At 48.2% G+C, this 25,588-nt stretch overlaps 1 protein-coding gene and 1 long non-coding RNA gene across 2 annotated transcripts in view; one reads left to right on the top strand and one right to left on the bottom strand.

The window, feature by feature from the left end:
- On the top strand, positions 1–25,499 carry LOC125127678 (uncharacterized). The gene is made up of 3 exons (XR_007135034.1): positions 1–417; positions 6,211–6,314; positions 25,260–25,499. It is a non-coding gene; the product is annotated as an uncharacterized LOC125127678 (long non-coding RNA).
- The window catches only part of SYN2 (synapsin II), a 185,428-nt gene that overhangs the window by 2,010 nt on the left and 157,830 nt on the right, over positions 1–25,588 (bottom strand). The window contains exons 7-12 of the mRNA XM_047781047.1: positions 25,446–25,588; positions 20,982–21,056; positions 20,404–20,506; positions 18,956–19,105; positions 5,847–5,907; positions 1,639–1,867 (exon numbers count right to left, since the gene is read on the bottom strand). Coding sequence (XP_047637003.1) covers positions 1,639–1,867; positions 5,847–5,907; positions 18,956–19,105; positions 20,404–20,506; positions 20,982–21,056; positions 25,446–25,588 — 761 coding nt within the window. The remainder of the gene's footprint in view (positions 1–1,638; positions 1,868–5,846; positions 5,908–18,955; positions 19,106–20,403; positions 20,507–20,981; positions 21,057–25,445) is intronic.

The raw sequence follows: 25,588 nt of genomic DNA, 5'->3' as shown, positions 1-25,588 counted from the left end.
GGTCGCGAGGAGGCCAGACGCAGCACTGCAGAAGAGGACACGTGGGCTGGCATCTCCATGGCTGTCTTCGCTCTTCCTCGTCTCTCTCCTGCTGGTCTCTGGCTCCAGCACTCCTCTCCCAGTGCCTCAGCGCTCTCAGCCCTCCCCTGCACTTGGGCACAGCCCCGGAAACTCCCTTCTACAGGAACCTGAGCTCGGCTCTCCTCCTGCAGTGACTGAACAGGTGCCCTGCCTTTCACTTGGCCTGGGATGAGCCTCGACATGCTGGCCCCTGGGAGCAGGGACTCATCTGCATGCACAGGCCGAGGGCACCAGGTATAAGCCTCCCACTTGGCTCTACTCAACAGCTTCAGACCAGAGGCAGTGACAACCCAGAGATCTGCCCTCAGACTGGGGCCAGAGCTGGCTCAAGAGAAGGTAGGAGAGATGAAAAGTCATCATGCCTACAAGGACTGGGTGAGGTGAGGAGGGAGGCGAGCTGTGAAGCACGGCCCTGGCCAGGGCTGGGGAACAGGACTAGGGGATGGCCATCCCATCACGTAGGACTGGAAGACCCAGAGAAAGTAGTCATCTGGACTACCTGAGCCCTCCTCCTGGCTCTGCCACTAACCAGCAAAAGGGCTTTGACAGAGAGAATCAGACCTTTTTGAGCAGTGTTTTCTCAATTGTGCAGAGACTAGACGATCTGAGTGGCTCCCTTGAGCTCCAACGCCCCCTGTTCTCCCTCCCTGAAGAGTCTTATCTTTTTACTCTGAGATGCACTGGTGGGTGGCTTCCATTCCCCCGAGGCTGCGGCTGTCTGTGCTGACACTGATGACTGGGATCTGTGTCTGGGGACATCTCTGGTTCTGGGGGAGAGGGTGGAGCTGAGCACCTAGGGACTGCCCCTCCCAAGTGCAGCTATACTATTTTCTGGGGGCCCTCAGTTCTTTCCAGTTGTAGTTCCTTCCTCTGAAGCAGGATAGTGCAATGGGGTTTCTAGGGTTACTGCTGGAATGAGGGAGCCCCAAAGGATGGAGTTCCTCGGGGTCTCTATCTGGGCCTCTCCTCTGATGACCAACTGGGAACCAACCTCCTTCTGACAAAGCTGAAGGTAAAAAGTTGAAATGGATTTAACTACTTCCCCCTTTTCCTTTTGGGCAGCCTTGGTGATTGGCACACCCTAAACTGTGAGTCAGAGGCAGGAAAGAGAATTAAAAAAAAAATTTTTTTTTTTTTTTCAGAAAGAGAGAGACACATACATACATACATACATAGAGAAAAGGAATGGAAAAAACAGTGGGAGATAGGGTTTAAAAAAAAAACCCTCAAAACCCTAAGCTAGTATAAGAATGGGGGAGGGGGTAGTAACTGCCTCACTCCACTCCCCAGGAAGAAGGGGGGGGGGGTTTGAGCTTCTAGCCAGACCTCAGACTTTCACTTCCCTCTTTCCTACCCTCCCTAATCAACCCGACCCTGCCCCCAACCAAAAAAAACAAAAAACAAAAAACACCAAAACACAAAACCCCCCAAAAACCCCCCAAAAATATCTGTAGGAGGAGGTCTGATTGAAGGTGCTTTCTAGCAGCTCTGGAGCCCAAGGCCTGAGAGGAGGGGCAGGAAGAGGGGAGGGGAAGGTGCTGCTGAGTTGTCTCTTACTTGAGCTGTGGGTGAGGCTGGGGCTTCTGTGGCTGGGCCTCTGCCAGGGAGCTGCTGCTGGAGGGTGCATCTCCGTGGGTGGTGGGGCCGCCCGGCCGCTGAGGAGCCGAGAAGGAGGAAGAAGAGGAGGAGGAAGAAGAGGAAGGTGGCAGTGATGGTCCAGGGGGGAGCCGGCGTGGAGGCAGCACCTTGCCTGGGGGTTGCACTCCTTGGGGTTGCCCAGGGCCCCCTAGGTTCAGTACAAGAAAAACTTCATAATTTAACCATATCAAAGGGTTTCCTAACTAGAACCTATGTCTCAAAGGGTGTGGTTACTTAATTAATCAAAGGATAAGCTCTATTACAAGAAGCTACCCGAGACTCTGACTGGCTCCAGCGCAAGTCCCAAGTCCCGGGTTACCCTCAGACTACGTGCCCCTCCTCAGACCCACAGCACCTCAGTCACAGCAGAAGTCAGGAGGACAGGAAGGAAACCATAGGGTGAGTGACCCCCTTCATAGGTGAGCTCTCCACAGAAGGCCCCCGGACCACAGGGACCCACCCCTCTTCCCCAGAGGCTCCCACACTAGGCTTCTAAAAACTAGGAGGTCTCAAGTTCTACACATCAGACAAAGTGCAGGTGGTGGGAAGAGCCCTGGATTGGCCTGAACTGGGGAGTCAGAAAACCCGAGACAGAGTCTATCAGTGACTCCTTGAGCAAGTCAGCAGACTTCTCTGGACCTTGGTGTTTCCAGCCATGGAACTATCAAAAATTAACACCTCGTCTTAGTTATCTTTCAAGGTAGCAATGTTTCAAAGATGCAAATGGACCAAAAAAGTTCTTCAGTTAGTATTCTGTGCCTTACGATCATTGATGACCACTGACTTCCACAGTCTTTGTGGAGTTGGCCTTAGTCCGTCCCGCTCCATGCCTATGTGTCTGATTGCTAAGCCCTGCCGAAAGTCTTCCTTTTAGCATGAACTCATGCCCACAACTAGGACCTTTTGTGTGCAGGCACTCTTTTGCCTCTTAGCACCATCCTCTGCGGCTCCAGTCCTTCCCAGGCGTGTGTGGTGAGATTCTCCCATCTTCCCCTGGAGATGCTGTGGGCACCATTTGGCAAAGAAGAGGCCCTCCAAATGACCAGGATCCCCCCACTCCCCACCTTCCAGCATGAGGCAGAAAACCGTCTGGTGACCTGGAGAGAAAAAAAGGCCATCCCTTCCTTGGGGGCTGATGGGCAGTAAGGGTGGTACCAGATTGCTCAGATTTTGCTGACAGAGGTTCCTACACTCAGAAGTCAAAAGATGCCGTCATCAGCACATATTGACTAATGGACCTGATGCACAATTGGCCTGGAAGATCTCACTTCTCAGTCTCAATCCCAGAGTCCACATTCATGGGCCTCACAGAAACGCAGCAACAGCTAAGAGTTATATTGTAACTTAGTTTTCTAGAAACACCAGGATGCCTAAAACCTCCGGAGAGGCAGAACGGTATGTCTATACCATTGCATATCCATGACTGTAAGCCAGTTTCCCCTCTACATGGTGTGGGCTCCACTTTATCGTTAATGACCAATTAACACCAAGGTTAGTTACACACAAATAAGTAAATAAATAAATGGATTTTTGCATGTTGAAGAAATTCTAAGTTCAAATCAGATAACTAGTGAAGATGATAGATTTAGCAGATTATTTCAGGTTAACCAGTTTGTGCCTCTTCCAAAGTTTGGCATCGTTGTATCAGCGTTTTCTTGTAAAGTACTGCAGGCTGACAGCTCAGCCTCTTATACCAGAAACCTGAGTGCTTTTCCCACCTGTACAGAGATGCTTGAATAGCCAGAAACTTTACAACTTAACACTGAAGACAGATATAACTTTTCCTTTATTGCACATTAAGCTGTACAAGAGTCACAAAAGAGAGGTGCTTCAATCACACTTCCAGAATTGGCTGGGGTTCTCCCAGCTGGATCGGTACAAAAAAAGGGGACAACATCAGAAAAGAAATGGGTACAAAACACCTGAACGGCAATCCTACACTGTGACACGGATGCCCCAGGCCTCAGAGTTGTCTTTAGCATGCTGCCTGAGGGCACATGACAGTCAGGGTACACTGGCTGCTAGAGCTTGGCAGTGCGAGGGAGACCTAAGCTGATTCTCCCCCACCTGACAGAGCATGGCCGACACCACCCTGGAGCCTGACTGAATCAAATGGCAACTTTGTATTTGTGGCTCACAAATGTCACATGAAAAGCACCTGAATGTTCACACTGATAACATGCAGAGAAGCAACACCACCATCAGCTCACCACTTGGACAAAAATAAATTAAAAAAATAAAATGTATTCCTCCATTCTGCGAAATGTTACTCTATTCCTTTCTATCATTTCATCAGACTGGGAGGTATTTAAGGACCTGATTCTTATGCAACCCACCCGGAAGCGTGTAACTGCATATGTATGTATATATTTACAACAGATCGACTACTGTCATCATCTAAGGGAGGAATCACAGACAAGAACATTCACACTCAGTGCATTTCCCTGTAGCTCAGAATTTGCCAGCAATCAAAAGAGGAACCAGGACACGTGTCCCTTGACAGAAATCATGTTACACACCACCAATACCAGTTATTCCTCAATCCTGGTGATCCAGAAAGGTGACATGTCAGTACAAAAGTGAGAGGGAAGGTAAAAGGAGAGTGAGAAGCACTTCTTCTAAAAGGCAAACGGTTGGCCTGAACCCCCACGGACCGTGGTGCTAGAGGAGGCCACGTGGTGCCTGTTCCCGGCCTGGCAGGGAGATGGCAAGACGAGGCACTGACCCGGCCTGATTTAAGTAACTGCCTCGTCCCTGCCCAGAAGCAGCAGGACGAAGGAAAGAGGACAAATGCGTGAGCCACAGCTATGGAGCTGTGGCCCCAAACAAACACAAGCTAAAATCTGAGACAGTCCTTCTCAGGAAGGACTCAGGAAAGATAAAGCTCTTCATTCTCTGGACTCTGGAGGGCTCTTGGAACAGCTGAAAAGTAAAGCAGCAGGAGGACCTCAGAGTTCTGGAGGCAGTGCACCCACTGGAGGGTGTTGACTCACAAGTTGTGACACCTCAGGAGAGGCCCGGAGCAGAGGGGTGGAATCCTCCCCAGACTTTCACCAGCTCCCTGCATTCTATATGTCCCAAAGTGTTCAAGAATCATCTCTGACAAGCTTTGGGGAATACGAAGCAGCCTCAGTTCCACAAGCGCACATAAGGCCAATTCAGAAGTAGCAACAAAGTAGAAACAACTTAGGGGGACTGAGATCCACACACAGAAAATACTCACAAGTCCACTTTGATATTGCACATCAGCGGCCCCTTTTTTTTTTTTTTTTTTGTCTAATCTCATAGCTAATTAGTTAATAATAAAGGGTAGACTGGGATGTCAGATACAGAACACATTCCTGGAAATAGCTTGTTCTTTGTATTTCACATCATCACTAGAAACAAAAGAGCTCTACAGGCACAGCCAGCCTAGTCACATAAACTCAAATGCACCAAATTTTAGCAAATGGATTAAAAGGCAGGTGCCTCCAGATTCAACGGACAAAGCTATGGAAATTAGACCTTGAGAATCTCTTACACTTCTACCTATTTACCCTAGTCATGCAGAAAGGAAGCAAAAAGCACACAGTTCATTGAAGATCCCAAGCACACGGATGGAGGTCAGCGGGGGTTGGCGGGTGGAGGGTGGTTCATCTGAGTCTGGAGGGAGGAGAGGAGCTGGGATTTACTCTTGCAGTCTTTGTTTCTCCCCTGTCCACCCCCAGTCCTATGTCACTCCACATGACGTAATATTTTAAAAAATACTATCAAACCACCCAGAGGATAGTCACACTGAACTTGGGAGAGGCATGATTCTTTTGTACACTGTTGACAAACAGCCCTGGAATCACAAGTTATACAGAGAAACAAAAGTGAGCATTACAAGCACGAACAGGAACAGGTAAACAACCAGACAGAGGCGCCGACACTGCACAGGAAGCACACAGTCCAGGCAGCACTGAAAAAACGCAGAACCGGCACCGATGGGAGGGTCTGGGCTCCCCTCCCCACTTTCCTTTCTTCCCTTGTTTGTTTTTGGCTTAAAATTTCTGTCTCGAAAATGAACTACCAATCACTTTAAGAAGCTTGGACTTGTTTTGGCCCTACTGCAATGCCATTACAGTCGAGAATATACTGTAAACAACCTTGCGGGGCTGGCCGCTGAGGTGGGGTCTTGCTCGAGTCCGGATCCTTAAGTGTTCCACTCTGGAAGACAAAAATGCAGAAGAGATAAAAACAGAACTCCAAGCAGATTCCAAAGAGAAATGTGTGGCTCTGTAGCATGGCTGTAGCATGGGATCCAGTGGGATCTGGCCCAGGAGCTTCTGCTGTCCCAGAAACGCCTCAAGGGGATTCACAGCTTCTGGGGTGTTGCTGAGGCCCCACGTGTAGGCAGTCTGGGGCTTAGAACCACTCTGACAGGCAGTGTTGGAGACCTCCCAGCCCCCTTTTCATTTCACTCTTTCTGGAAGCTTTGAGTCTTCTAATAGCACCTGGTTTCTTCTCCAGGGGCTGCTATCCAGCTCCCATGGATACTCACAGGCCCAGCTTCCTGAAGGAAGGATCAACACCCAACTCCAGAGAGCGGCAGGAGAGGCAGGGGGCCGGACCAGGTAACTAGCCTAGACCTGGCTCACTTCCCCTGTGGAGGTAGCTCCTGGTGGGATCAGCTCTGGGGCTGACTCAGGGGTCAGATCCGAGCTTTGGGCTGGGCTGGAACTCCCACAGGGAGGGACTTGAAGGAGGGGACAGTCTTTTGTTTCCCAGAACCCTCCTTACCCAGAGGGAAGGAGTAAGACAGTTAATGTTTGTGAAAGTGCTCAAGGCCAAGCTGTTTTTCCCTCTCAAACAGCATAATTGCGTTTTACCCAACAACATGGCTCCACTCCCAGGCCTCCTCTCCTCCCAGCTGTGATTCGGATTATGCCCTGACAGGATCAAAGATGCCTGTGACTTCACTCTGTCTAACATTTGTACTCAAGGCAGTGAGTATGTGGAGCTTAAAGCCGGCACAGGGCTTGAAAAGCTCTGTAAAGCCCAAGGGCTGCCAAGTGGTGTCAAAGAGGGAGCTTCGGAGGCAAGGCTGCGAGGTGGTTGTGTGTCTTCAGCCTTCTCCCACTTCCTCTTTCAGCCTCTCCCACTTTTCCTCCTTGTGACAGGCCCCCCAGCCCTACTCCCACATCCAAACCGCTCCCTGTTCCCATGGGCCCCGACCTGGCGTTCTGTCTCCCTTCCTGCCTCTTCAGGCCCATTTTCAGCTCAACTACTGGGAGAGCAAAAATGCTCACCTTTCTAGTATCATGGTCTTTTAATAACAGCATTGCCTAAGAGGAGTTCAGACTGTAGGAGGCAGGGGGCCTTTGAAATGTCCTCAGTGCCACCTCATCAGAGGGTGCCCGTTCTATCGCAATCCTGACCCTCTCTCACAGATCATAGCAAGAACACCCACACTTCCTTTCCTCTTCTTCTAAGGACTTTTGGAGAATCCAAGATGTGGATCTGAGCCCTGGCACTGAAACACCCACACCCGATAAGCCAGCTGGAGCCCACACTGTCCAGTCAGCCATCAAGGCCCACCAGTTTTTCCGTCTTGGCATCTAAGATGCACCACTTCCTCTTGACCAACTCTGGTCAGGCCTATACCATTTCTTATTTGGACTATTAGACTAGTTTCCCAGTTCTCTGGTATATTCTCTCTCCAGTTGATCTTCTGGACACCTCCTATCCTCTGAAACTCCTTCTCTTACTGTATCACTTTACTGCTCTAAATAATTCCTGGCTAACACAGTGGACCATTGTATGCAGTATTTCCCTTAAACCTCACAACAGTTCTATGAGGTAGATACTATTATCAACGTCCCTAAGTTTTAGATAAGGACACTGAGGCCAACAGGTCATTTGCCCAGAAATGGCCAATGCAGCTGGCATGTGAGCCCTGGCAGTCCAACGTTCTCTTCCCATTGCCTACAGGATGACATCTACATTCTTCAGGCTGACAGCAGAAACTTGTTCCAGCATGGACAGACTGGCCCTTCTAGCCTCTTGCCTTCATGTTCTAAACAAATCTGCTCCTTCCAGGCCTGACCCTTCACTGGCTATTCTCTAGTCTAGGCCACTCCAATGTTTATGCTAGTTCTCCAGAAATACCTTTTTCTCCTTGTCTACCAATCCACTCCAACATATCCTGGAAGTTAAGTCAAATTCTACCCCTTCCATGAAATCTCTCCTCGGACTGTGCCTTTCAACTGTCATCTCCTCCCTGAAATCCGATGGTAGCACTTACTAGACTTGTACGTCTGAAGGGGGCATTTGCAGTGCTGTCTTGTTATCTTGAAGACTGGGATGATGTGCCTAAGAAGACTGCCAGGTCCTAAAGGACATGGACTATGTGTCTTCACCTTCTCATGAATTCCCTAACCGGTGCCCATTTTTTTCAAAGAGAAATTTGGATATATGGCCCAATATGGGAACTATTTATTAAAAAGGTAAGAGTTGCAGTTCCCGTCGTGGCGCAGTGGTTAATGAATCCGACTAGGAACCATGAGGTTGCAGGTTCGGTCCCTGCCCTTGCTCAGTGGGTTGACAATCCAGCGTTGCCGTGAGCTGTGGTGTAGGTCGCAGATGCGGCTCGGATCCAGCATTGCTGTGGCTCTGGCGTAGGCTGGTGGCTGCAGCTCTGATTCGACCCCTAGCCTGGGAACCTCCATATGCCGTGGGAGCGGCCCAAGCTAATAGCAGAAAGACAAAAAATAAATAAATAAAATAAAATAAAATAAAAAGGTAAGAGTTAAAATTGGGAATGTTTTAGAAAATTTAAGACTATCATCATTTTACCAATGTCATCAAGCACTGGACTGAGCATATAAGAGGTCCTTTATAAATGCTTATTAGATAAATGACCATGTAACAACAATGAAAACCAAAACAGACTAGAGTATAAATCTTTTAAGAGAAGAATGTTAAACCATAAATGTTAAACTACATTGTATTTGGTGTCAACTCTGGTGAGCATCTCTGAAAATCCTTGGGTTAGAGAATTAAACATGAGGCCTGCTACAAGTGCCTACATATTAGGCACAGAAGGTAAAGTCAAAATAAGCCTCAAAGCAGCAGAAATTGTTTCCATCAAGACTGCAGAACTCAGCCAAGTTAGGGACACTTCAGGCCTAAGGGTCCTTCCCGTTGTGAGTTCTTTCTCTTGGCCCAGCTGCCAATTGGAAGAGAAGTCTGTAGGGTACAGTGTTTGGGTAATGGGCACAGAGGATACCAGGGCTGCCTTTTTACCTGAGCAGGGCATCAACCCCACCCCCAAACAAACACATGCACACTGCTATTGGGGCTCCAATTGAAAGTTTTTAAGATTAGGCAGTAGAGTGGCTGAAGAATTTGAGCTTTGGGGTTAAATCTAAATCTCCCACTTACTAGCTTTGTGACCTTGGGCAAGTTATTTTTCCTCCTGCACCTGCCTTTCCTCAAAAGGTTTCTGTGATATAAAGTGAGATTATCAGAGTTCCCATCATGGCTCAGCGGTAATGAATCCACCTAGGATCCATGAGGATGTGGGTTCAATCCCTGGCCTTGCTCAGTGGGTTAAGGATCCAGTGTTGCCATGAGCTCTGGTGTAGGTCGCAGACGCAGCTTGGATCTGGTGTTGCTGTGGCTGTGGCTGGCGGCTATAGCTCCAATTGGACCCCCAGCCAGGGAGCTTCCATATGCCACGGGTGTGGCCCTGAAAAGCAATAAAATAAAATAAAGTAAAATAAAATAAAAGTGAGATTATCTATCGAGATATCTATAAGCACCTGTCCCAAATAGGTGCTACATAAGATACAACAGGCGATGGTAATGGTGACACTGATAAGCCTTTTCCTCTGAAGCTTTATTGTTTTTTAGGTCTCATTCCCGTGATGGATCACCTCCTTCAGTGTGCTCCTATTCCTGGGCTTCAGGGAACTTCATTCAGCTATGATGGTACAGCCTCCTCTGGGCTCCCTGACAAGCCAGCAGTGTCATGCCACTGCCTGAGAGGGACACTCAGATGAAAGATAGGAAAATCATACAGTTTGTGGGGCCACTAGACTGGCTCCCTCCCCCAGGACCTCACCTTGTACCACTGACAGCTGTCTATGACTTGCCTCAGTCACTGATCAAGAACAACTTAAGATGTTCTCCCCCGAGAGAAGACATATTTTCAGAGACAATTATGGAGTCAAGACAGCACCAGGGCAGAATCAGGGCCAAGAGGGAAAAGCTCCTAAAGGTAGGCTTTCACTTACAGGAAGCACTTCCTGTAGTAAAAGGAGTGGAAGAGGCTGTCTTAGGAGGTGGGTGTGTTCAGGCAGAGGCCAGAGAATTACCTGATAAAGACACTGTAGAGACTATACCTTTATTAAATATGAGACAGATTAGATGAGCATATGGTTTCTTCCAACTTTGAGAGCTTATGATTCCAGGAAAAACTCCAAAAATCCCACAGATTAAGTTCTGATGGTAAAACTCACAGCATGAGCTGAGAGGGGTAATCATACCATGAAGCCTCGCCCTGGCTTCCCTTAGCCTCAGAAATAGATAAATGAGACACCCAAGGATGAACTACGTCCCAGAGTTCCCTTCCAAAAGCTTTAAGGAACGAGCTTCCAGAAGCTGTCCTCCAGGCTGGAGCCTGGGAATGCGCCTTGGCCACCCTTGTCTGGCGCCTAGGGAGCTTCTCCTGTCCCCGGCTCCACCCTTCACTGAAGTTGTGGACGGAAGATCTCCCAAGGGTTATGGGAGGCGGGAGAAGAGTCCCGCAGGACTGTCCCTTGCCAGGCTGAGACTCTCTGGCCCCGCCTACAAGCCTTCCGTCTGCTGGGGCAGAGGGCCTATTCCCTGTGGGGTTTGGCTACCATGGAATCTGTCTCCAGTCACCAAGAGCCGCCTGGGATGCCGAATTCCACAGAAGTCTGGCCACTCTGGCGTCACTGCCAAAGTCTGGCCTGTAGCCAGCCCACAGCAGGAACTCAGGGCCAGACTGAGCTGCAGCATTTCCCTCAGGAAGCTGGGTTGACTCAAACAGGTAAGAATGTGAGGTCCAATGCTTGTGCCCAGCTGCACACAAAAAAGAGGAATGAATGGGCTTACAAAAGCATAAGGAAAAACCCGCAAACAATCCTGGGCTTAGGGAAAGACAAGCTCAGTGTTAGTTTGTAATGCTGCCGCCAAAAATGTGATGCAGCTGGCGGTGCATCAGTGTCCCAATACGGGGAGGTCACAGGTCCATTGCTCTTTGGCTGATAAGCCTCATGAGACAGCAATGAGACAGAACACCGGTTCTGGGCACTTTTTTTTTTTTTTTTTCTTTTTAGGGCCACACCCTTGGCATATGGAGGTTCCCAGACTAGGGGTCAAATCAGAGCTGTAGCTGCCGGCCTGCACCACAGCCATAGCAATGCCAGATCCGCAGCAACGCTGGATCCTCAACCCACTGAGTGAGGCCAGGGATCAAGCCTGTGTCCTCATGGACCCTAGTCAGCTTTGTTTCTGCTGTGCCATGACGGGAACTCCCCGGGCACTTCTTTTAAGGTGGACACCAGTGGAATAAAATAGGTACATGGAGCAGATAGGATGGTGAGAAGTATGAAATGACATCTTTCCTCATGTGACTTTGGGCAACTAACTTAATCTCTGAGTCTCAGTTTCTCAAACAGGGCTATCTAAGAATTAAATGAGGTAACTGTGGAAGTCCTCAGGACTGAGTAGAAGATCATTAGTCAAATGTAAATTTGATCAAGATCAAGGGCTGGTATGGGTAATAGTGAACCTCCTGGCATTAGTGTTTAAGCAGGGCCTGGACATGCAGTTGATGCCATGCAGGGGCTCATGCAGTTGAAGGCAGGTGACTTCTAAGGCTCTTCTGGCTCTGGGCTTCCATTAAGTCCTTCATGCTCTTTTTGGTCCTATAGGTGACTGAGGTAGGAGACAAGATTCCCTTAGCTGGAGTCTTGAGCCCACCAAGAATCCAGGGGTATCAGGCCCGAGCAGAGGTATCCTGCAGGTGCAGGCTTTAAGGCGCTTGGCAAGGAGAGTGTACTGCTGCTCCCCATCCAAGCAGACCGGACTTGGGTCCCGCATTCTGAGACCATGGGCGTTAGTGACCAGGGAAGCCAGGGAAGGGAGAGCAGGAGAGAGTTAGTGAAGCTACCCGTGCCTCCAGGTTGGGAGGTTCAGGATGGGCTTAAAGGAGGGGGAGAGGGAGGGTTTCCTCCACACAGGGTCACAAGGGCTGGCTCTCTCCATTCTTACCATCCTTACACTCTGATGAAGCATCAAAAGGGCACAGTGCAGGGTACTGTAGAGCACTCCTGGAACTGGGGACCAAAAGATCTAGCTCTCCTAGAAGCTGTGGGACCCTGGACAAATTATTTACATTCTCTTTGATGATATGTAAAACAGAGATAGAAACACCAGCTCAAACCATCTCAGGTTGTGAGGCTCAAATAATCGCTGTGCTTTGTAAACCAGGCATCATTACTATTATTTAAATAATAATAAATATCAATCCAAAGGAATTAAGCTTTAATGTTAGGATTTTGTGCATCAGTGGAGAAGATATTGTGGAGTGGTTTCTGTTGCCTGGTGCACAGCAGTTCAGGGTGGGAAGGGGAGGGTGTGGATTCTGGGTTAGGCTATGCCATGCCCTCTGTATATCACTGACTTGTTCCAGCAACGTCCCTGAAGATGCAGAAAAGTCATTTCAAAAACAGTGGATGTTAGCTCTTGAGCTGATTAGAAAGGAAATCACTGGTCTGGGAGAGAAACCAAGCCCATGGATGAAGGTTTGCGGGTTTCTCCCAAAGGCACCTTTAATATGCCATCCCATGGCTTTCAGCAGACAGGCTGGGAGAGAGGAGCTCCTCTCTGAGGTCCCAGCAGGATGGAAAGTTGAGGAAGGAAAGACATCCAGTGACTCAACTCCTGAGAGCTGCTGGCCTGAGTCCATCTGCCCCCACCACAGAGGAAAGCCAGTGCTTGCTCAGCATATCTGAGACAGGAAATTGGGAAAGGGTCTCAGGGTCTGGCCCCAGGAAAGAGGCCAGGCCAGGCTACTTGCCGGACACGCCACAGAGCTATTCTGATCAGCTCCCCAGGCCCCACTCCCCCGGTTCAGGACCCCAGGGGGAATGAGGCAGCGGGAAGGAATGTGGTCGGGAGGCTGTAGGTTCAGTCAGAGCAAAGGGGACAGCATGTTTGCAGGCACCTTGGGACCTTTCTGGGATCACTCCTGCAGGCACCAGTGCCCATCTTCCTTCTTCTGAAAGGTTATAAAAGGTGCCCAAGAATGAGCCCCTCCTCCTTTGGTGAGGGGAACTGCTTCTCCAACGGCAGCACTCATCTCCTCCCACAATCAGTGGTTTCCTAAAGACACCAGGAAGGTCCCGTGGGGGCAGTCCATGAGACCTATGGGGGCCCTGAGGGCCAGGTCACCCGAGGTTAGAATGTCAGCTACAAGTGATTAAAGATGTCCCTTAAAACTTAGGACAGCCCCAAAATAGTCAGTTTCCCTTAATAGTCTTTTAAGGGATCTGGTCACTAGTGACTTTATCTGAACCTGCCTCAAATCTCACATCTCCAGCTTATACTCACTGGGGAACAAATTCCCTAAAGCAGTCCTGCTGTGGGAAGCAGGAAGGCCTTTCTTGTCTGAAACCGACTTCTAAGCTGAGTAGAGCTCTCTTAGTACTGTGTGTGGGGTCTGAGCTGTGTTTCCTCCCTACCTACATGGCCCTTTAAACTCCAGGGAAACCCCTTCTCAATCTTGGTCTTATTACACTCATGAGACTTCATCTTTCTGAGCCCTTTGTAGCTGGAAAGACCTGGCTGGGAATATTTTTGAGTAGCTCTTTAAACCAGAGAGCCAGTGAAAAAGGACTTGCATAATGCTCTACCAGAGGCCAGAGGTTATGAGGTCTCAGTCCTTGAATTCAAAGCCTCATGGCTGCCTTTCCTGGGTCCATGGCTAGCACACGGCCTGGATCAGAGCATCTCAGATCCGGAAAGGAGATTTTTAAAAGTTGCCTGTTCCAACAGCTCTAGCCCCCAGCCCAGCCTTTCACAATGTGCCTGACAAGTGGCTGGGCCATCAGCAGTACCGCTTCCCCAAGCAGCCATTTCCTCTCAGAGACTTTACTCACGTCTTCCAGCAGCTTTGCCTTTAGCACCAGTTCTGTCCCACGACAGCTGTCAGAGAGCTGACCACATTAAGTCATGGGCTCCTTGAGACGACTGCTACTCCACAGCAGCCACTTTAGTGTTTAGAACACATCTGCCAAATGCCCTGACCTCCAGGCCTCTGTCCTCTGAGCACCTGCCAGTTAAACTTCATCCTTGTTATGCTGTGACCCTCAGATCAGAAGCAACATTGGAGGTGTGCTCTGATCAGCTCAAGGTGGGGAATGAGCCTCATCTTCCTTCTGGGCACATTTTGTCCATGAATATTTCCAAAGGTCGAATCTTAGAATCTGTCCTCAAGGATCTAACCCAAATAGAAAGCTCATGGGTGTCTGCAAACCCTTCATTAGCAACTTAGCCCTTCAGCTCTGGAAGATTTTACAAGAAAATAAAAAAGAGCCGTGAGATGGGAAATGACAACAGACTAGCCACAAGAAGAAGAACCCCATGCTGCCACCTTTTTCATGACCTGAAAGCTCTGTCCACCTGTAGTTCTCTCCCTGGTTCCTGGGAGTCTCAGGAGCAGCACACACTTCTCCAGAGCCCAAGATATAAGGCCCAACTCAGAGCCAGACGACAGACCCCGGGGTTAGTGAGTGTGAGGGGAATGGCAGGGCAGGCCTACAGGGAACCTAGGTTCTGCGGGTACAGAGCCTGGAGGTTTCGGCTGTCACTGGCCACCAGGTGTCACTGCCACCTCGAGAACAGTCTCCCTAAAACATTCCAGAGCCCATGGAGTGGGGTGGGGGGGTCACTTGCCCTGGCCAATTCTCAGGGCAGCCCCAAAGCAGGGAGTCTAGCCAGGCTGGGGTCAAGTTGTCATCAGCCAGATAAGGCTCTGCCACTCATCTGCCTGCTTTCAGTGATAGGGCCTCTTACATCCCTGCCCCTATTCCTTTGAACTGGGTCCAGCAGCTGACCTGGGCCCACCTCCATGATTTTCCTCTCAGCTTTCTGTAATTAATCTACTTTGGGCTAGGAGGCTGGCCAACAACAAGGTAAGGGAGGCTCTCTGTTCCCCCCAGCCCCCAAGCCTCTTTTCGTCGTGCTTTGAGAGTCCAAGAAATGAAAGCTCTAACGAGGGAGCTGCAGGCAAGGATAGAGAGGGAGAAAGAAAGAGAGACAAATGGCTTGCCATAAGTCTGTCTCGGTCTTGACCTAGAATACTGGGTAAGAAGCAGCATCTAGACTTGTGACTCAGGACAGAATCTCTTGCAGCCTGAGCTGCCAGAGCCACAGAAGAAAGAGGCCAGCAAGAGGGGCCTGAGTGTGAGGAGTGGAACGTGCGTTAGTTAGTCAGCACTGAAGGGTTCAGTTCGCTGTGCCAAGTCCTGGCTGGGACCCAGGTGACGTGCTTTGTTTACATCTCTTCCATTTGCACTCTACCAGAATCCTTCATAGGACACCAAGCCCAATATGCTGCTAGAGCTGTTAAAGACACTTACTCCAATTGGGAACTCCTCTAACAAATATGTGTTGCAATGGCAGATGGAGGGAGGGGTAGGTGGGAGTGGCTTATCATTGTCATTTACATAGAATTGCTATCACGTAGTGATAATAAAAAGCAGACAGTTTTTTATTGTTGATGGACTTTTCTACCTGAGCAGACCATGCCCCCACCCCTCCTTGGTGCACCCTTAGCACATCCAGTAGCTGCCAGGTACTGGCTACTGAGAGATGCAGCAGTGAACAATCCCCACTCTTGAGGTGCTTACATTCGAGTGGAAGAGACAAAGAAACACACAGATGAAAATTACCTTAACTGACAGCAAGTGCTGTGCAGAAAATTAAAGAAGGGAGGGGTGGTAGCCAGTGGCTAGGGGGCAACTTTGGATTGGATGGTTGAGGGAATATCAGGTATACAGTCATAAAGGAACCAGCCATGCAAAAAAAAAGGGGGGGGGGAAGCACTTCAGAGAAAGGACACAGCTAATACAAAGGCCCTTGATGGGAGTTCCTGTCATGGCGCAGTGGTTAACGAATCCGACTGGGAACCATGGGGTGGCGGGTTGTATCCCTGGCCTTGCTCAGTGGGTTAAGGATCCGGCGTTGCCGTGAGCTGTGGTGTGGGTCGCAGATGTGGCTCGGATCCTGCATTGATGTGGTTCTGGTGTAGACAGGCGGCTACAGCTCTGATTAGACCCCTAGCCTGGGAACCTCCATATGCCACAAGAGCGGCCCAAGAAATGGCAAAAAACAAAACAAAACAAAACAAAACAAAAAACCACAAAGGCCCTTGATGGTGTGGCTGGGCACAGTGAGCAAAGCCAGGATGGTTATGGGCATCTCATTTATCACTGTGGCCCTAAGTCCTATGAACTAATTTTAAGCATGTACTTTGGGCTAGGTCTGTGCTAATCAGTGAGAACACAGATGAATAAGACATGAAAGTATCTGAGAGACATTTGCTAATTATGTATGTAGTAAAGAATCTGGCCTTGCCCAAAGAGAGATCTGGCCTTTGTTCCCAAGCTCCTCCCACTTTGGGAAGTAGCCTCTAAACTTTTGGAATTTCCTGAACGATAGGAGTGTCTTAATTATTCAAGGTGGGGGCCCCTCAGACCCAAGAGTGTGTGAAGAAGAGGTAGCTCCTGGGGGGGGGGGTGCCTCTCAGGCCCTGTGGTATTCGACTGACCTCTAGGGAGGGAGATGTTGGAGACTGAGTTCAACCAGGTGATCAACCAAGCAAGCATGCCTATGAAACCCAACAAAAACTCTGAACACTGAAACTAGCTCCTGAATGTCTCAACCCCTAGAACAAAAGCCAAGACTAAAACTCAAACACCTTGATTCCATCAGATTTACAAAATCATAAAATCTATTGCAGGCCTGATATTATTTTAACCAGGGAAATGTTTTTATCACCTGCAGTTAAGCACAATATTTTAAAAATGGGCTTATCTCTCTCTTTTTTTTTTTTTAAGGGTCACGCCCATGGCATATGGAAGTTCCCAGGCTCAAATCGGAGCTATTGCCACCGGCTTAAACCACAGCTTGTGGCAATGCTGGATCCTTAACCCGCTGAGGGAGGCCAGGGATCAAACCTGCATCCTCATGGATACAAGTCAGGTTTTTAACCCGCTGAGCCGCAACAGGAACACCAGACTTATATCTCTAACAAACAGCTAAGCTGTGTTCTCCTAATTACCCTACGTAATTCTCTAGTGACTGTGCTCCTGAAGCAGAGGAATGGGTTGCACTTGCACTTGGTCAGAGGCCCCACACAGCACAAGCTGCCTGTAGAAGGTGTGAAGCACCCACACGAAAGCTTAGATATGGAGCTTCTCTCAACTTAGATACCCAAAGGGAATGCTGACATCTGTTGGCCCAGAAGCTCATCCAATATCAGTCAGCATGGAAGGAGAATTCTACTCAAAGAGATTTTTAAAGCTCAAAAGGTATTCAGCTATCATTTCTATTACGGGAGTGGCTGTGGTGGGAGGCACGACTGAGATTCAGAGAAGGAATTCACTTGCCACTTACCATATTGTTTTATTTTAGTCATTTTCTACAGAAATCCTTCTTATACATTATGATTCTGGCCTTCTTAAACAGAACATGGAATACTGACTAAAATATAACTCTGCTGATGGTTCAGGCCCATTGTTAGGAAAGGCAACTATGCCTCCAGGCTATGATCCTGTGATGTTCAAATGATGAGAAGATAAATGTGGGGTAGTTTGCTTCTATACTAAATAATCCAAATTATCTTATACCGTTTGTGTTCCTCTCCCCCTCCTTTTCTTCTTTTTTACTGAAAGATTTCAAGAATCCAATGACTTGGTTTCTGATTAAAGTATAATCCCTGATCTTTAGAAGACGGTGTGATGATCTCAGAGCCTAAGCCTAGGGCCCCACACCCAGAGGCTGCTTTCTTACATAATAACATAGGTAACTTTCGCTGAGCATTTATGACGCACTATGCCGTATTTCATTTGATCCTTGTAACAACCTAGAAGATAGGTGCTGTTATTCACATTTCTCTTGAGCCACAGATAAGGCCCTTGTTCAAGGTCACAAAGCCAGTAAATGGAGCGCCTAGGATTCAGACCTGGGTATTTCTTGCTTCAAAGCCCACATTCTGAGTTAGCCTCCCTAACTGTTTGAAGTAGGATCTTAAAAGAAAGATTGCTGAGAGATTTTCATTTACAAGGGATAAGTGAAATGGTAGTAACTTCCCCCTAAAGTCACACAGCTATTGAGGGGGAAGAGCTAGACTAGGACTCAGTTCTTGGATTCATTGTTCCAAGTTCTTACTACTCCATTGTGGAAAAGTTCAATGCAGAGAAGAGTTTGGGGATGTTTTCACAAAATGAGCTGCCTCCTACGTGGGACTAAAGGCCCTCAGACCCAGGGTCCCTGACTTTCTTTGGCCTATTCTAGAAGCACAGGGCCTGAGGTTCTACAAAAACTTGAGTGTGGATTTTCCACTAGACGTGCAGCTGGAGTACTGTCTCTGTGAACATGATTGGCCATGGTCACGTACCACAGTCAACTGAAGAAAGCTGCCTCCTGTCCCATAGGAAGGAAAGCAGATTTCTACTTTGAGTTTTACCTTGTTATTCTCTCCCAGAATTAGGGACTTGACTCTCCCTTTCTCCCTATCAGCAGATTTCTCAGAAATACCCTTCTTTCTCTGTAAATGTGGCAGACCCCTCAGGCAGTGAACAGCTAATGAGAGATATGACCCAGACCTTCCTCAGAGACCTCTCAGGTTAAAAAGTGGGAGCATCTTAAGTCCCAGGGGAACATGATTCTGGTTCCCTGGAGACTTCAAGTTTAGAGGAAAGAGATCCGGCACTCCATCTCTGGACAGTTCTATAGCTGATCCTGCAGACTGCTAATGAGAAGGTTCCTATAAGGGGTAGTGGAAGATAATCAGGTGTCTAGGGGGGAGAGAAGGTAAAGAGGGGGAGAAGGAAAAGACTCCATAGATCCCACCCAGGCCTGCGGGTATCTGACCTCTGCTCCATCCTAGAGCCACCAAAGTCTAGAGCAGTGGGCTTGGGAGTGGTTCTTGGCTCTCCTGTGTCTATCCCCTGCTCACCTGTGGCTGCTGGGTGGTTAAAGGTCTCTGAGGAGACAGGGCAGGGGTCCTGGACAGTAGCTGGTTCATCTTGCTGATGACCAGTTCGGTGATGAGTTGTCTGTCCTCCACCTGGTGTTCCCCGATGAGTGGCATGCTACAGTCCATGACCTGGTGGAGGAGTGGTCCAGGTTAGGAGAAGGTCTGGAAACATCCAGAGCCTAGTACAGTCTTTCAGAGTGAGTAGGACTTAAGTCAGCAGAGATAGGTCAGGGTGAAGCTGGAGCTTTTGTCTTCAGTTGGAAGCATGTTCCTTTGCACAAATTGGCCCTCTGTCTCCTTCTCTTGCAAATCTTTGCCTTGGGCCTCCCCCAACCTTCACCTAGGCCAAGGATCAGTGAGACTTCAGTCTAGTGACTGAAGGTCATGAGGAAAGGGGGAGAGCAAGGAGAGAGTCCAGCCTGGGGCTCTGAGGCTTGCAGACAGGAGCCCCAGGACACTGGAAGGTCATTTTCACCCACAGATTTTCTGCCCCTACACAACATACTCTGCCCAACTAAATGACGGATTCCTGCCTTTGCCAATGATCTGGAATACCTTCTCATTTTACCACCAATCCTGGTTTTCCCTGTACCTCAAGGTCCAGATCAGTGTGTTCCTCCTTTAGGAAGTGTCTGCCTGCCCAGGATCATAGACTCTAGCCCAATGCTCTCATTCATGGATGAGAAAACTGAGGCCTGCCCAGAGTGAGGAAGTATGACCATCCAGAAGGTTATATGCTAAGCAGACTATGGAGTAGATTCCATAGTCCACTTTGGGCTCCAGATGCTAATCCTTTGCAAATTTCACCAACTCCTGGCACGGAGCCTCTCCTGCTCCCAGGAAAACTGGGCAGGAATGTATGTGAAAGATCATGTGGCCACTGATTCCTTTAATATGGCCAAAGAGTCAGAAAAGTTGTGCTGGAAGCCCAGGTGTGTTAAGTATCTCCAAGGCTCAGAGAAGAGCTTAGAAGAACCTCCTGCATCCAGGAGACCTGAGTTCTAGCCCAAGCTGAGACACCTATTCACTCTGTGGTCTTGGGCACATGCTCACGGTATTAGGCCTCAGTTTCCTCACTGGCAAAATGAGCAGACTGGACTGAATGATGCCCAAGGCCAGCTTTCTGAAACCAAGAATGTCAAAATCACTAGTCTTCCCAGAGGAGTGGCAGGCTAGGACCCAGGAATCCTGGTCTGGCATCTCTTACCGATGGTGTGGGTCAGCCTCGCTGGCTGGAAACAATACCTCCCACTGGCAGATGCTTTTTGCTATGTACACCCCCGATCATATCATCTGGAACCTTCCCATGGCCCAGGGGATGCTAAGCTAAAGGCAGTCCAGGCTGCCTATGTCATTCTCAAGCCAAAAGCTTGGCCTCCAGCCATTGGGATTGTCTCTTACTGAGATACTCCGTGGGCAAGCCTTACCTCAAAAATGTAGTCTTTCCCATCTTTGCCATGTACAGCTTTGACAGCACAGATGTCCAGGCCACCAAACATCTCAGAGCAGGTATCCACCCACAGCTTGTACCTGGAGGGGATGGGAAGGTATCCTGAGGCTGGGGCCCTGGCTCCCATCAAGCCTGTTTGCTGGTCATGCTCTCCTTCCTGCCTCCACCTCTCCTGCCCCTCCCCTTCCTCCCCTTGGCCTGCCATCCCCATCAAGCACACTGCCTTATCTATGGTGCCCTCCTGCTTCGCTCTCCAGATCCTACCTATCTTTCCAGGCTCAGAGCAGGTCTCATCTACTCTAGGAGGCCGTCCTTGGCTATTCCGGCCCAAAGTGACTCCTTCTTTCTTGGAGCTTCTATGGTCTGTCCAGTCTTTATCTCCATAATTTAGCACATAACTTAGTCCTGCCTGATCTTGTTAACTAGGTGCTTGGGCCTTCGTGTTACATCTGTCTGGGCTGATTAGGGGCTCCCTTTGGACAGGGCTCATTTCTCTTCGTCTACAGAAGCCCCCGCCCCTCGCCAGGCTCAGGGGTGATTCATCCTCTCACTCACCTGTCTGACATGGCGATCTGCTCCAGCATTGCAGAGCCGGTGTTGGTCTTCCAGTTCCCTGAGATCGACGTCCTCCTACAACAAGGTCCCGCCAGGACAGGGAAGACAGTGAGGTGTGCCAGCAAGAGGAGGGCTCATTGCTGCTTTCCCACCTGCTTCTCCCACAAACAGCCCAGGGGCCCATCTCAGCCTAGAGCCTGGCCACCTCTGCCAACCTCGACCTGCAATGCTCTCCTCCTTCTACAAGAGTCCCACTCAGACTGCTCTGGTTCCGTGGAGCACACGTTCTCCTTAGGATGCAGAGAGCTTGCACCTCACTTAAAATCCTTTTTCCACGTTTACTTCAGTTATTTGAGCTAAGTCTTCTGTCCACAAGTCTATAAGCCACTTGAGGGTATACATTGTGTCTGTATTCCCAGCAGCCTCCCCACTAGATATCTGGGCTGACTCGGGCTATACAAATTGAATTCTACTGACCCTGGGAATACCCTCAGGGTTCCCAGGAATGTCTCCCAATGACTTGCTTTTTTTTTTTTTTTTGTCTTTTGTCCTTTTAGGGTTGCACCTGCAGCACACGGAGGTTCCCAGGCTAGGGGTCTAATTGGAGCTGTTGCTGCAGGCCTATGCCGGAGCCACAGCAACACCAGATCCAAGCTGCATCTGCAACCTACACCACAGCTCATGGCAACGCTGGATCCTTAACCCACTGAGCAAGGCCAGGGATCAAACCCGCAACCTCATGGTTCCTAGTCAGATTTGTTTCTGGTGTGCCACAATAGGAACTCCTTCAATGGCTTCCTTACGGACTCACATATTCATTCATTCAATTCTGCGGGCCTATTTATCAGCAATGTGACTCTGGGCAAGCCAGGTAACCTCTTCAGGGAAATTCCTTCATCCATCAAATGGAGCTGATGGAATCAAGTCAATAACCTCTTCTCTTTCGTACCCTCTGCACCCTCTGTTTATGAACATGTGCTAGACTCAACTAGTCTTGGGTTAAACTGGAGGCAGATGGCCTGGTTTCTGGTTCTGGATTTGCCCTTGACTGGCAGGGTGACCTCTGGTGAATCCTTTCACCTCTCTGAGTCTCCTTCATCCTAGTGTGAACAGGGTTGTCATGAAGACCAATTGATATGATTTTAAATAAACTGTAAGACATCAAAAATATGTCTTTTAAATTAGTCTTCACTCAGACAGTCAAGAGGAAGGTGGTGGCCTAGGGGACAGAAAAGCCCTGCTCAACCACTGACAGAGCCCTTCATGTGCCGTCCTTATCACTCATTATGACGGAAGATTGGATGATGTGCTTCTCACTCAGCAGTTCTCAGGTGTACTCTCCCCAGAAATCTGATTTCAGACATTGAGAAACTGAGACACCCAGCTGGTCTTTCAGCCCTGAGGCAGCCAGTGAGTCGACTGATATGGTAATAACAACTCCTCACATTTGTACGGTACTGGCTACCTTCCAAGATTCTTCCTTCCCAAATCCCCCACCAGAGCCTCACTGCAAACCCCCTGTTGTGAGTAAGCTGGGATTCTTGCCCCCACTTTACAGACAAGGAAATTAAGACTCAGAACAGTTAGCTGTCTTGTCCAGATGGTACATCTATTCAAAGTAGATACAAGATAAGAATGCAGGACTCTTATTGTGCTGTGCTTTCCCCTATACCCCACTACCTAGTTCAGAAAAAACAAACAACTGACAACTGAGAGGCTTGCAAACACAAGTAGAAACACAAAGACAGATCATAGTAAAGATTACACTGTCTCCCTAACATTGGTGTTTCACAGGTGTATTCCTGTGACCAGGCTGGGCTTCATGTCCCCAGCACAACACCTTCGTACACAATAGGGTCTCAGAAACTTTGAACAAGTAACAATAATGTCCCTTACACTTTACACCTTTCTCTAACAATGGGATGCAGGGCACAGATCCACACAGGCCACCTGGGGCATATGGGAGCAGAGGAGAAACCAAGAAGCCATTCAGGGACAGCTTGACTGCCTCTCAGGACTCACAGGTCATCACAGGACCTCCAGAGGGACCCACGTTATTGCCTACTGACAGAGGAGCAGGAACAGCACCTTTCTTCCTTCCACCCAATATGGCTGTCTCTGGGTCCCTTGGGTGAGAGCTGGGGGAGAAGGGAAAAATCTCAAACTTTATCTTGGCTATTGCCAAGTCAATTCCTTCTTCTGAGAGCAAGAGGATGGCCACAAATTTTGGGATGAGGAGCTGAGAGGACCTCAACATTCTCCCAAATAACTGACAGCCCCTTGCAAATAAGAAAGTAAATAAATGTTTTCTAAAGCTGCTCTAGTCGCCCACCCTTCATCAATGTTTGAGGATTCTCTTTTCTTATGCTTCATTTAAATTGTTTTTGGAAATCCCAACCTTTAAAAATGCAGTGTCTCCTTTTAAGGATCAAGATACCGTTGCCTCACTGTCATAAATATTTTGTGATTATTTAGGGGATTTTTTTTTGCCATACTTGTGGCATATGGAAGTTCCTGGTACAGGGGTCAAATTCAAGCTGCAGCTGCGATCTATGCCCCACTGCAGCAATGCCAGATCCTTAACGCCCAGCACTGGGCTGGGGATCAAACCCGTGCCTCTGTAGCAACCTGAGCCACTACAGTAACAATGCCAGATCCTTAAGCACTGTGCTTAGCAGGAACTCCAATGTAGGGGATTTTGAAATTAAAGGATAGAAAATCTGCTTTCCTAGGTGCCTGAACTTATCGATTTTTCTGATTATATTAACTAGTTTTCATAATGGTCTTTTAAATTATCCTGTCTTACATTGTACATAATATTAAAGAAACCATAAATTCCTTTCTCAAGCAGAAAGACCTTAAATTAAAAATTATTTTTTTTAAAAAAAAGTATTTATCCAGTCAATAAAGGTAAAAAAGATTCTATGCCTCAGTTCTCCACAAAGGCTCTTCCCCGCACACTTGCTGGGCACCTTCAAGGCAGCTGCTACTGTCCTAGGAAGCAGGCCAGGACTCTGTCTTTCCAGCCTAGAGCTCAGAGGAGAGTGGTACAAACACTTATGTGTGAAAAGTGCTAAACCAGAAATGTGTGAAGGGTTAAAAGAAGGGAGTGCAGGGAAGGGGCTCCTAACTAACTTGGGGGAGGAGAAGGAGTATAACAGTAAAAAGAAAGATGAGGGAAGGAAAATGGAAATGGGTGGGTAAGGGAGAGGGAAGCTGCTCAACCCTGATGTCTGCTCAAGTTCTGAGAGGCAAAGATCAAATTCATACTCTGTAACGTTCTTCATTTGTAAAGAAAATACTACCTTAAGTTTTTTTCTCAAGTTTGAAGTTAATATTTCCAAAATTGGACTTGTAAGCCCTATTCATTCTTATGTATATTATGGAAGATTGGGTAGTCTTGAAATCTTTTCTTTTTCTAAATTCTATTGGAGGGAAACTTTATTGTTCCATTCTGGCAAGTGGACAGTTATGTGGAAATGTCATCAATTTTCATAGCCACCTAGGCTCTTAATGCTCTGTAGTGTTTGCAGGGCTATATATTTACATCAGGAGTTTCTTAACCTTTTCATCCTCTGGCAGCCAGGGGAAGCCTGTGGATTCCTTTCGATGTATAAAATATATAAGATGTGTATGGTGGTTCCCTTGTGGTACGGCAGGTGAAGGCTCTGGCAATGTTTCTGCAGCAGCTCAGGTTGCCGCTGAGGTACAGGTTTGATTCCCAGGCCCAACACAGTGGATCAAGGATCTGGCATTGCTGTAGCTGTGGCATAGGTCATAGCTGCAGGTTAGACTCAATCCTTGGCCCAGGAACTTCCATATGCTGCAGGTGTGGCCTATATATATATATATATATATATAGTGCATAAATGTATAAAATAAAGTACACAGGACAACAAAGGAACTCAATTATTTAAAATAATTAAATAGAAAAAAATAGTTATCAAAATAAATAAAAAGTAGAATTATCAAAAATAAAACAAACCAATGTGAACTTAGAAAAAAAAGTTCCTTTGTAAATAACAAGAGTATTTACAGGTATAAATGTAGTGGCAAGTCTAACTACAAGATTCTTAAGTAGTGATAAAAGTAACTGGTATGTAGAGATACCTGTCACAAGTATATGCGATACAAAAATCTCTCTGGTTATCTTTAGTAACAAATCACACACGATGCTGTGACTAGAGAGTTGCCTCTATTCAGAACTGAGGAGAACGTCAGGTTTTACTTAAAAGCTAGTGAAAATAAATATTAATTTTATTTCTCATCTTGGTTCAGGAACCCCTCCTCTGCCTTGAAAGGAAGCCAGGCCAAGACTCCCTGACTTGAATGGTGCCCTCTCTCTGTTCTCTGCATGTGGCCGGAGGAGGCTGAACTGACAGCTGGCTCCTACCTGGAGGCTGAGATTCTCCCCTGAGCTGAAGAGACAGTGAAGGGTATCTAGGGATACCCCACCCCACTTACATGTAAGCCTTGTAGTTGTTGCCTATCTTCTGGACCCGGATGTCATACTTGGCATCAATGAAAGGCTCTGCTGTGGCATAGGTCTGGGTGAGGGCCACCACGCTGGCAATGTCTTGGAAGTCATAGTGGTTTTCCACTTTGAC

Source organism: Phacochoerus africanus, chromosome 1 (assembly GCF_016906955.1).
Source record: "Phacochoerus africanus isolate WHEZ1 chromosome 1, ROS_Pafr_v1, whole genome shotgun sequence".
Taxonomy (NCBI): Eukaryota; Metazoa; Chordata; class Mammalia; order Artiodactyla; family Suidae; genus Phacochoerus; species Phacochoerus africanus.
The sequence above is the reverse complement of the archived record's forward strand: the minus strand, read 5'-3'. Positions and strand labels throughout refer to the sequence as shown.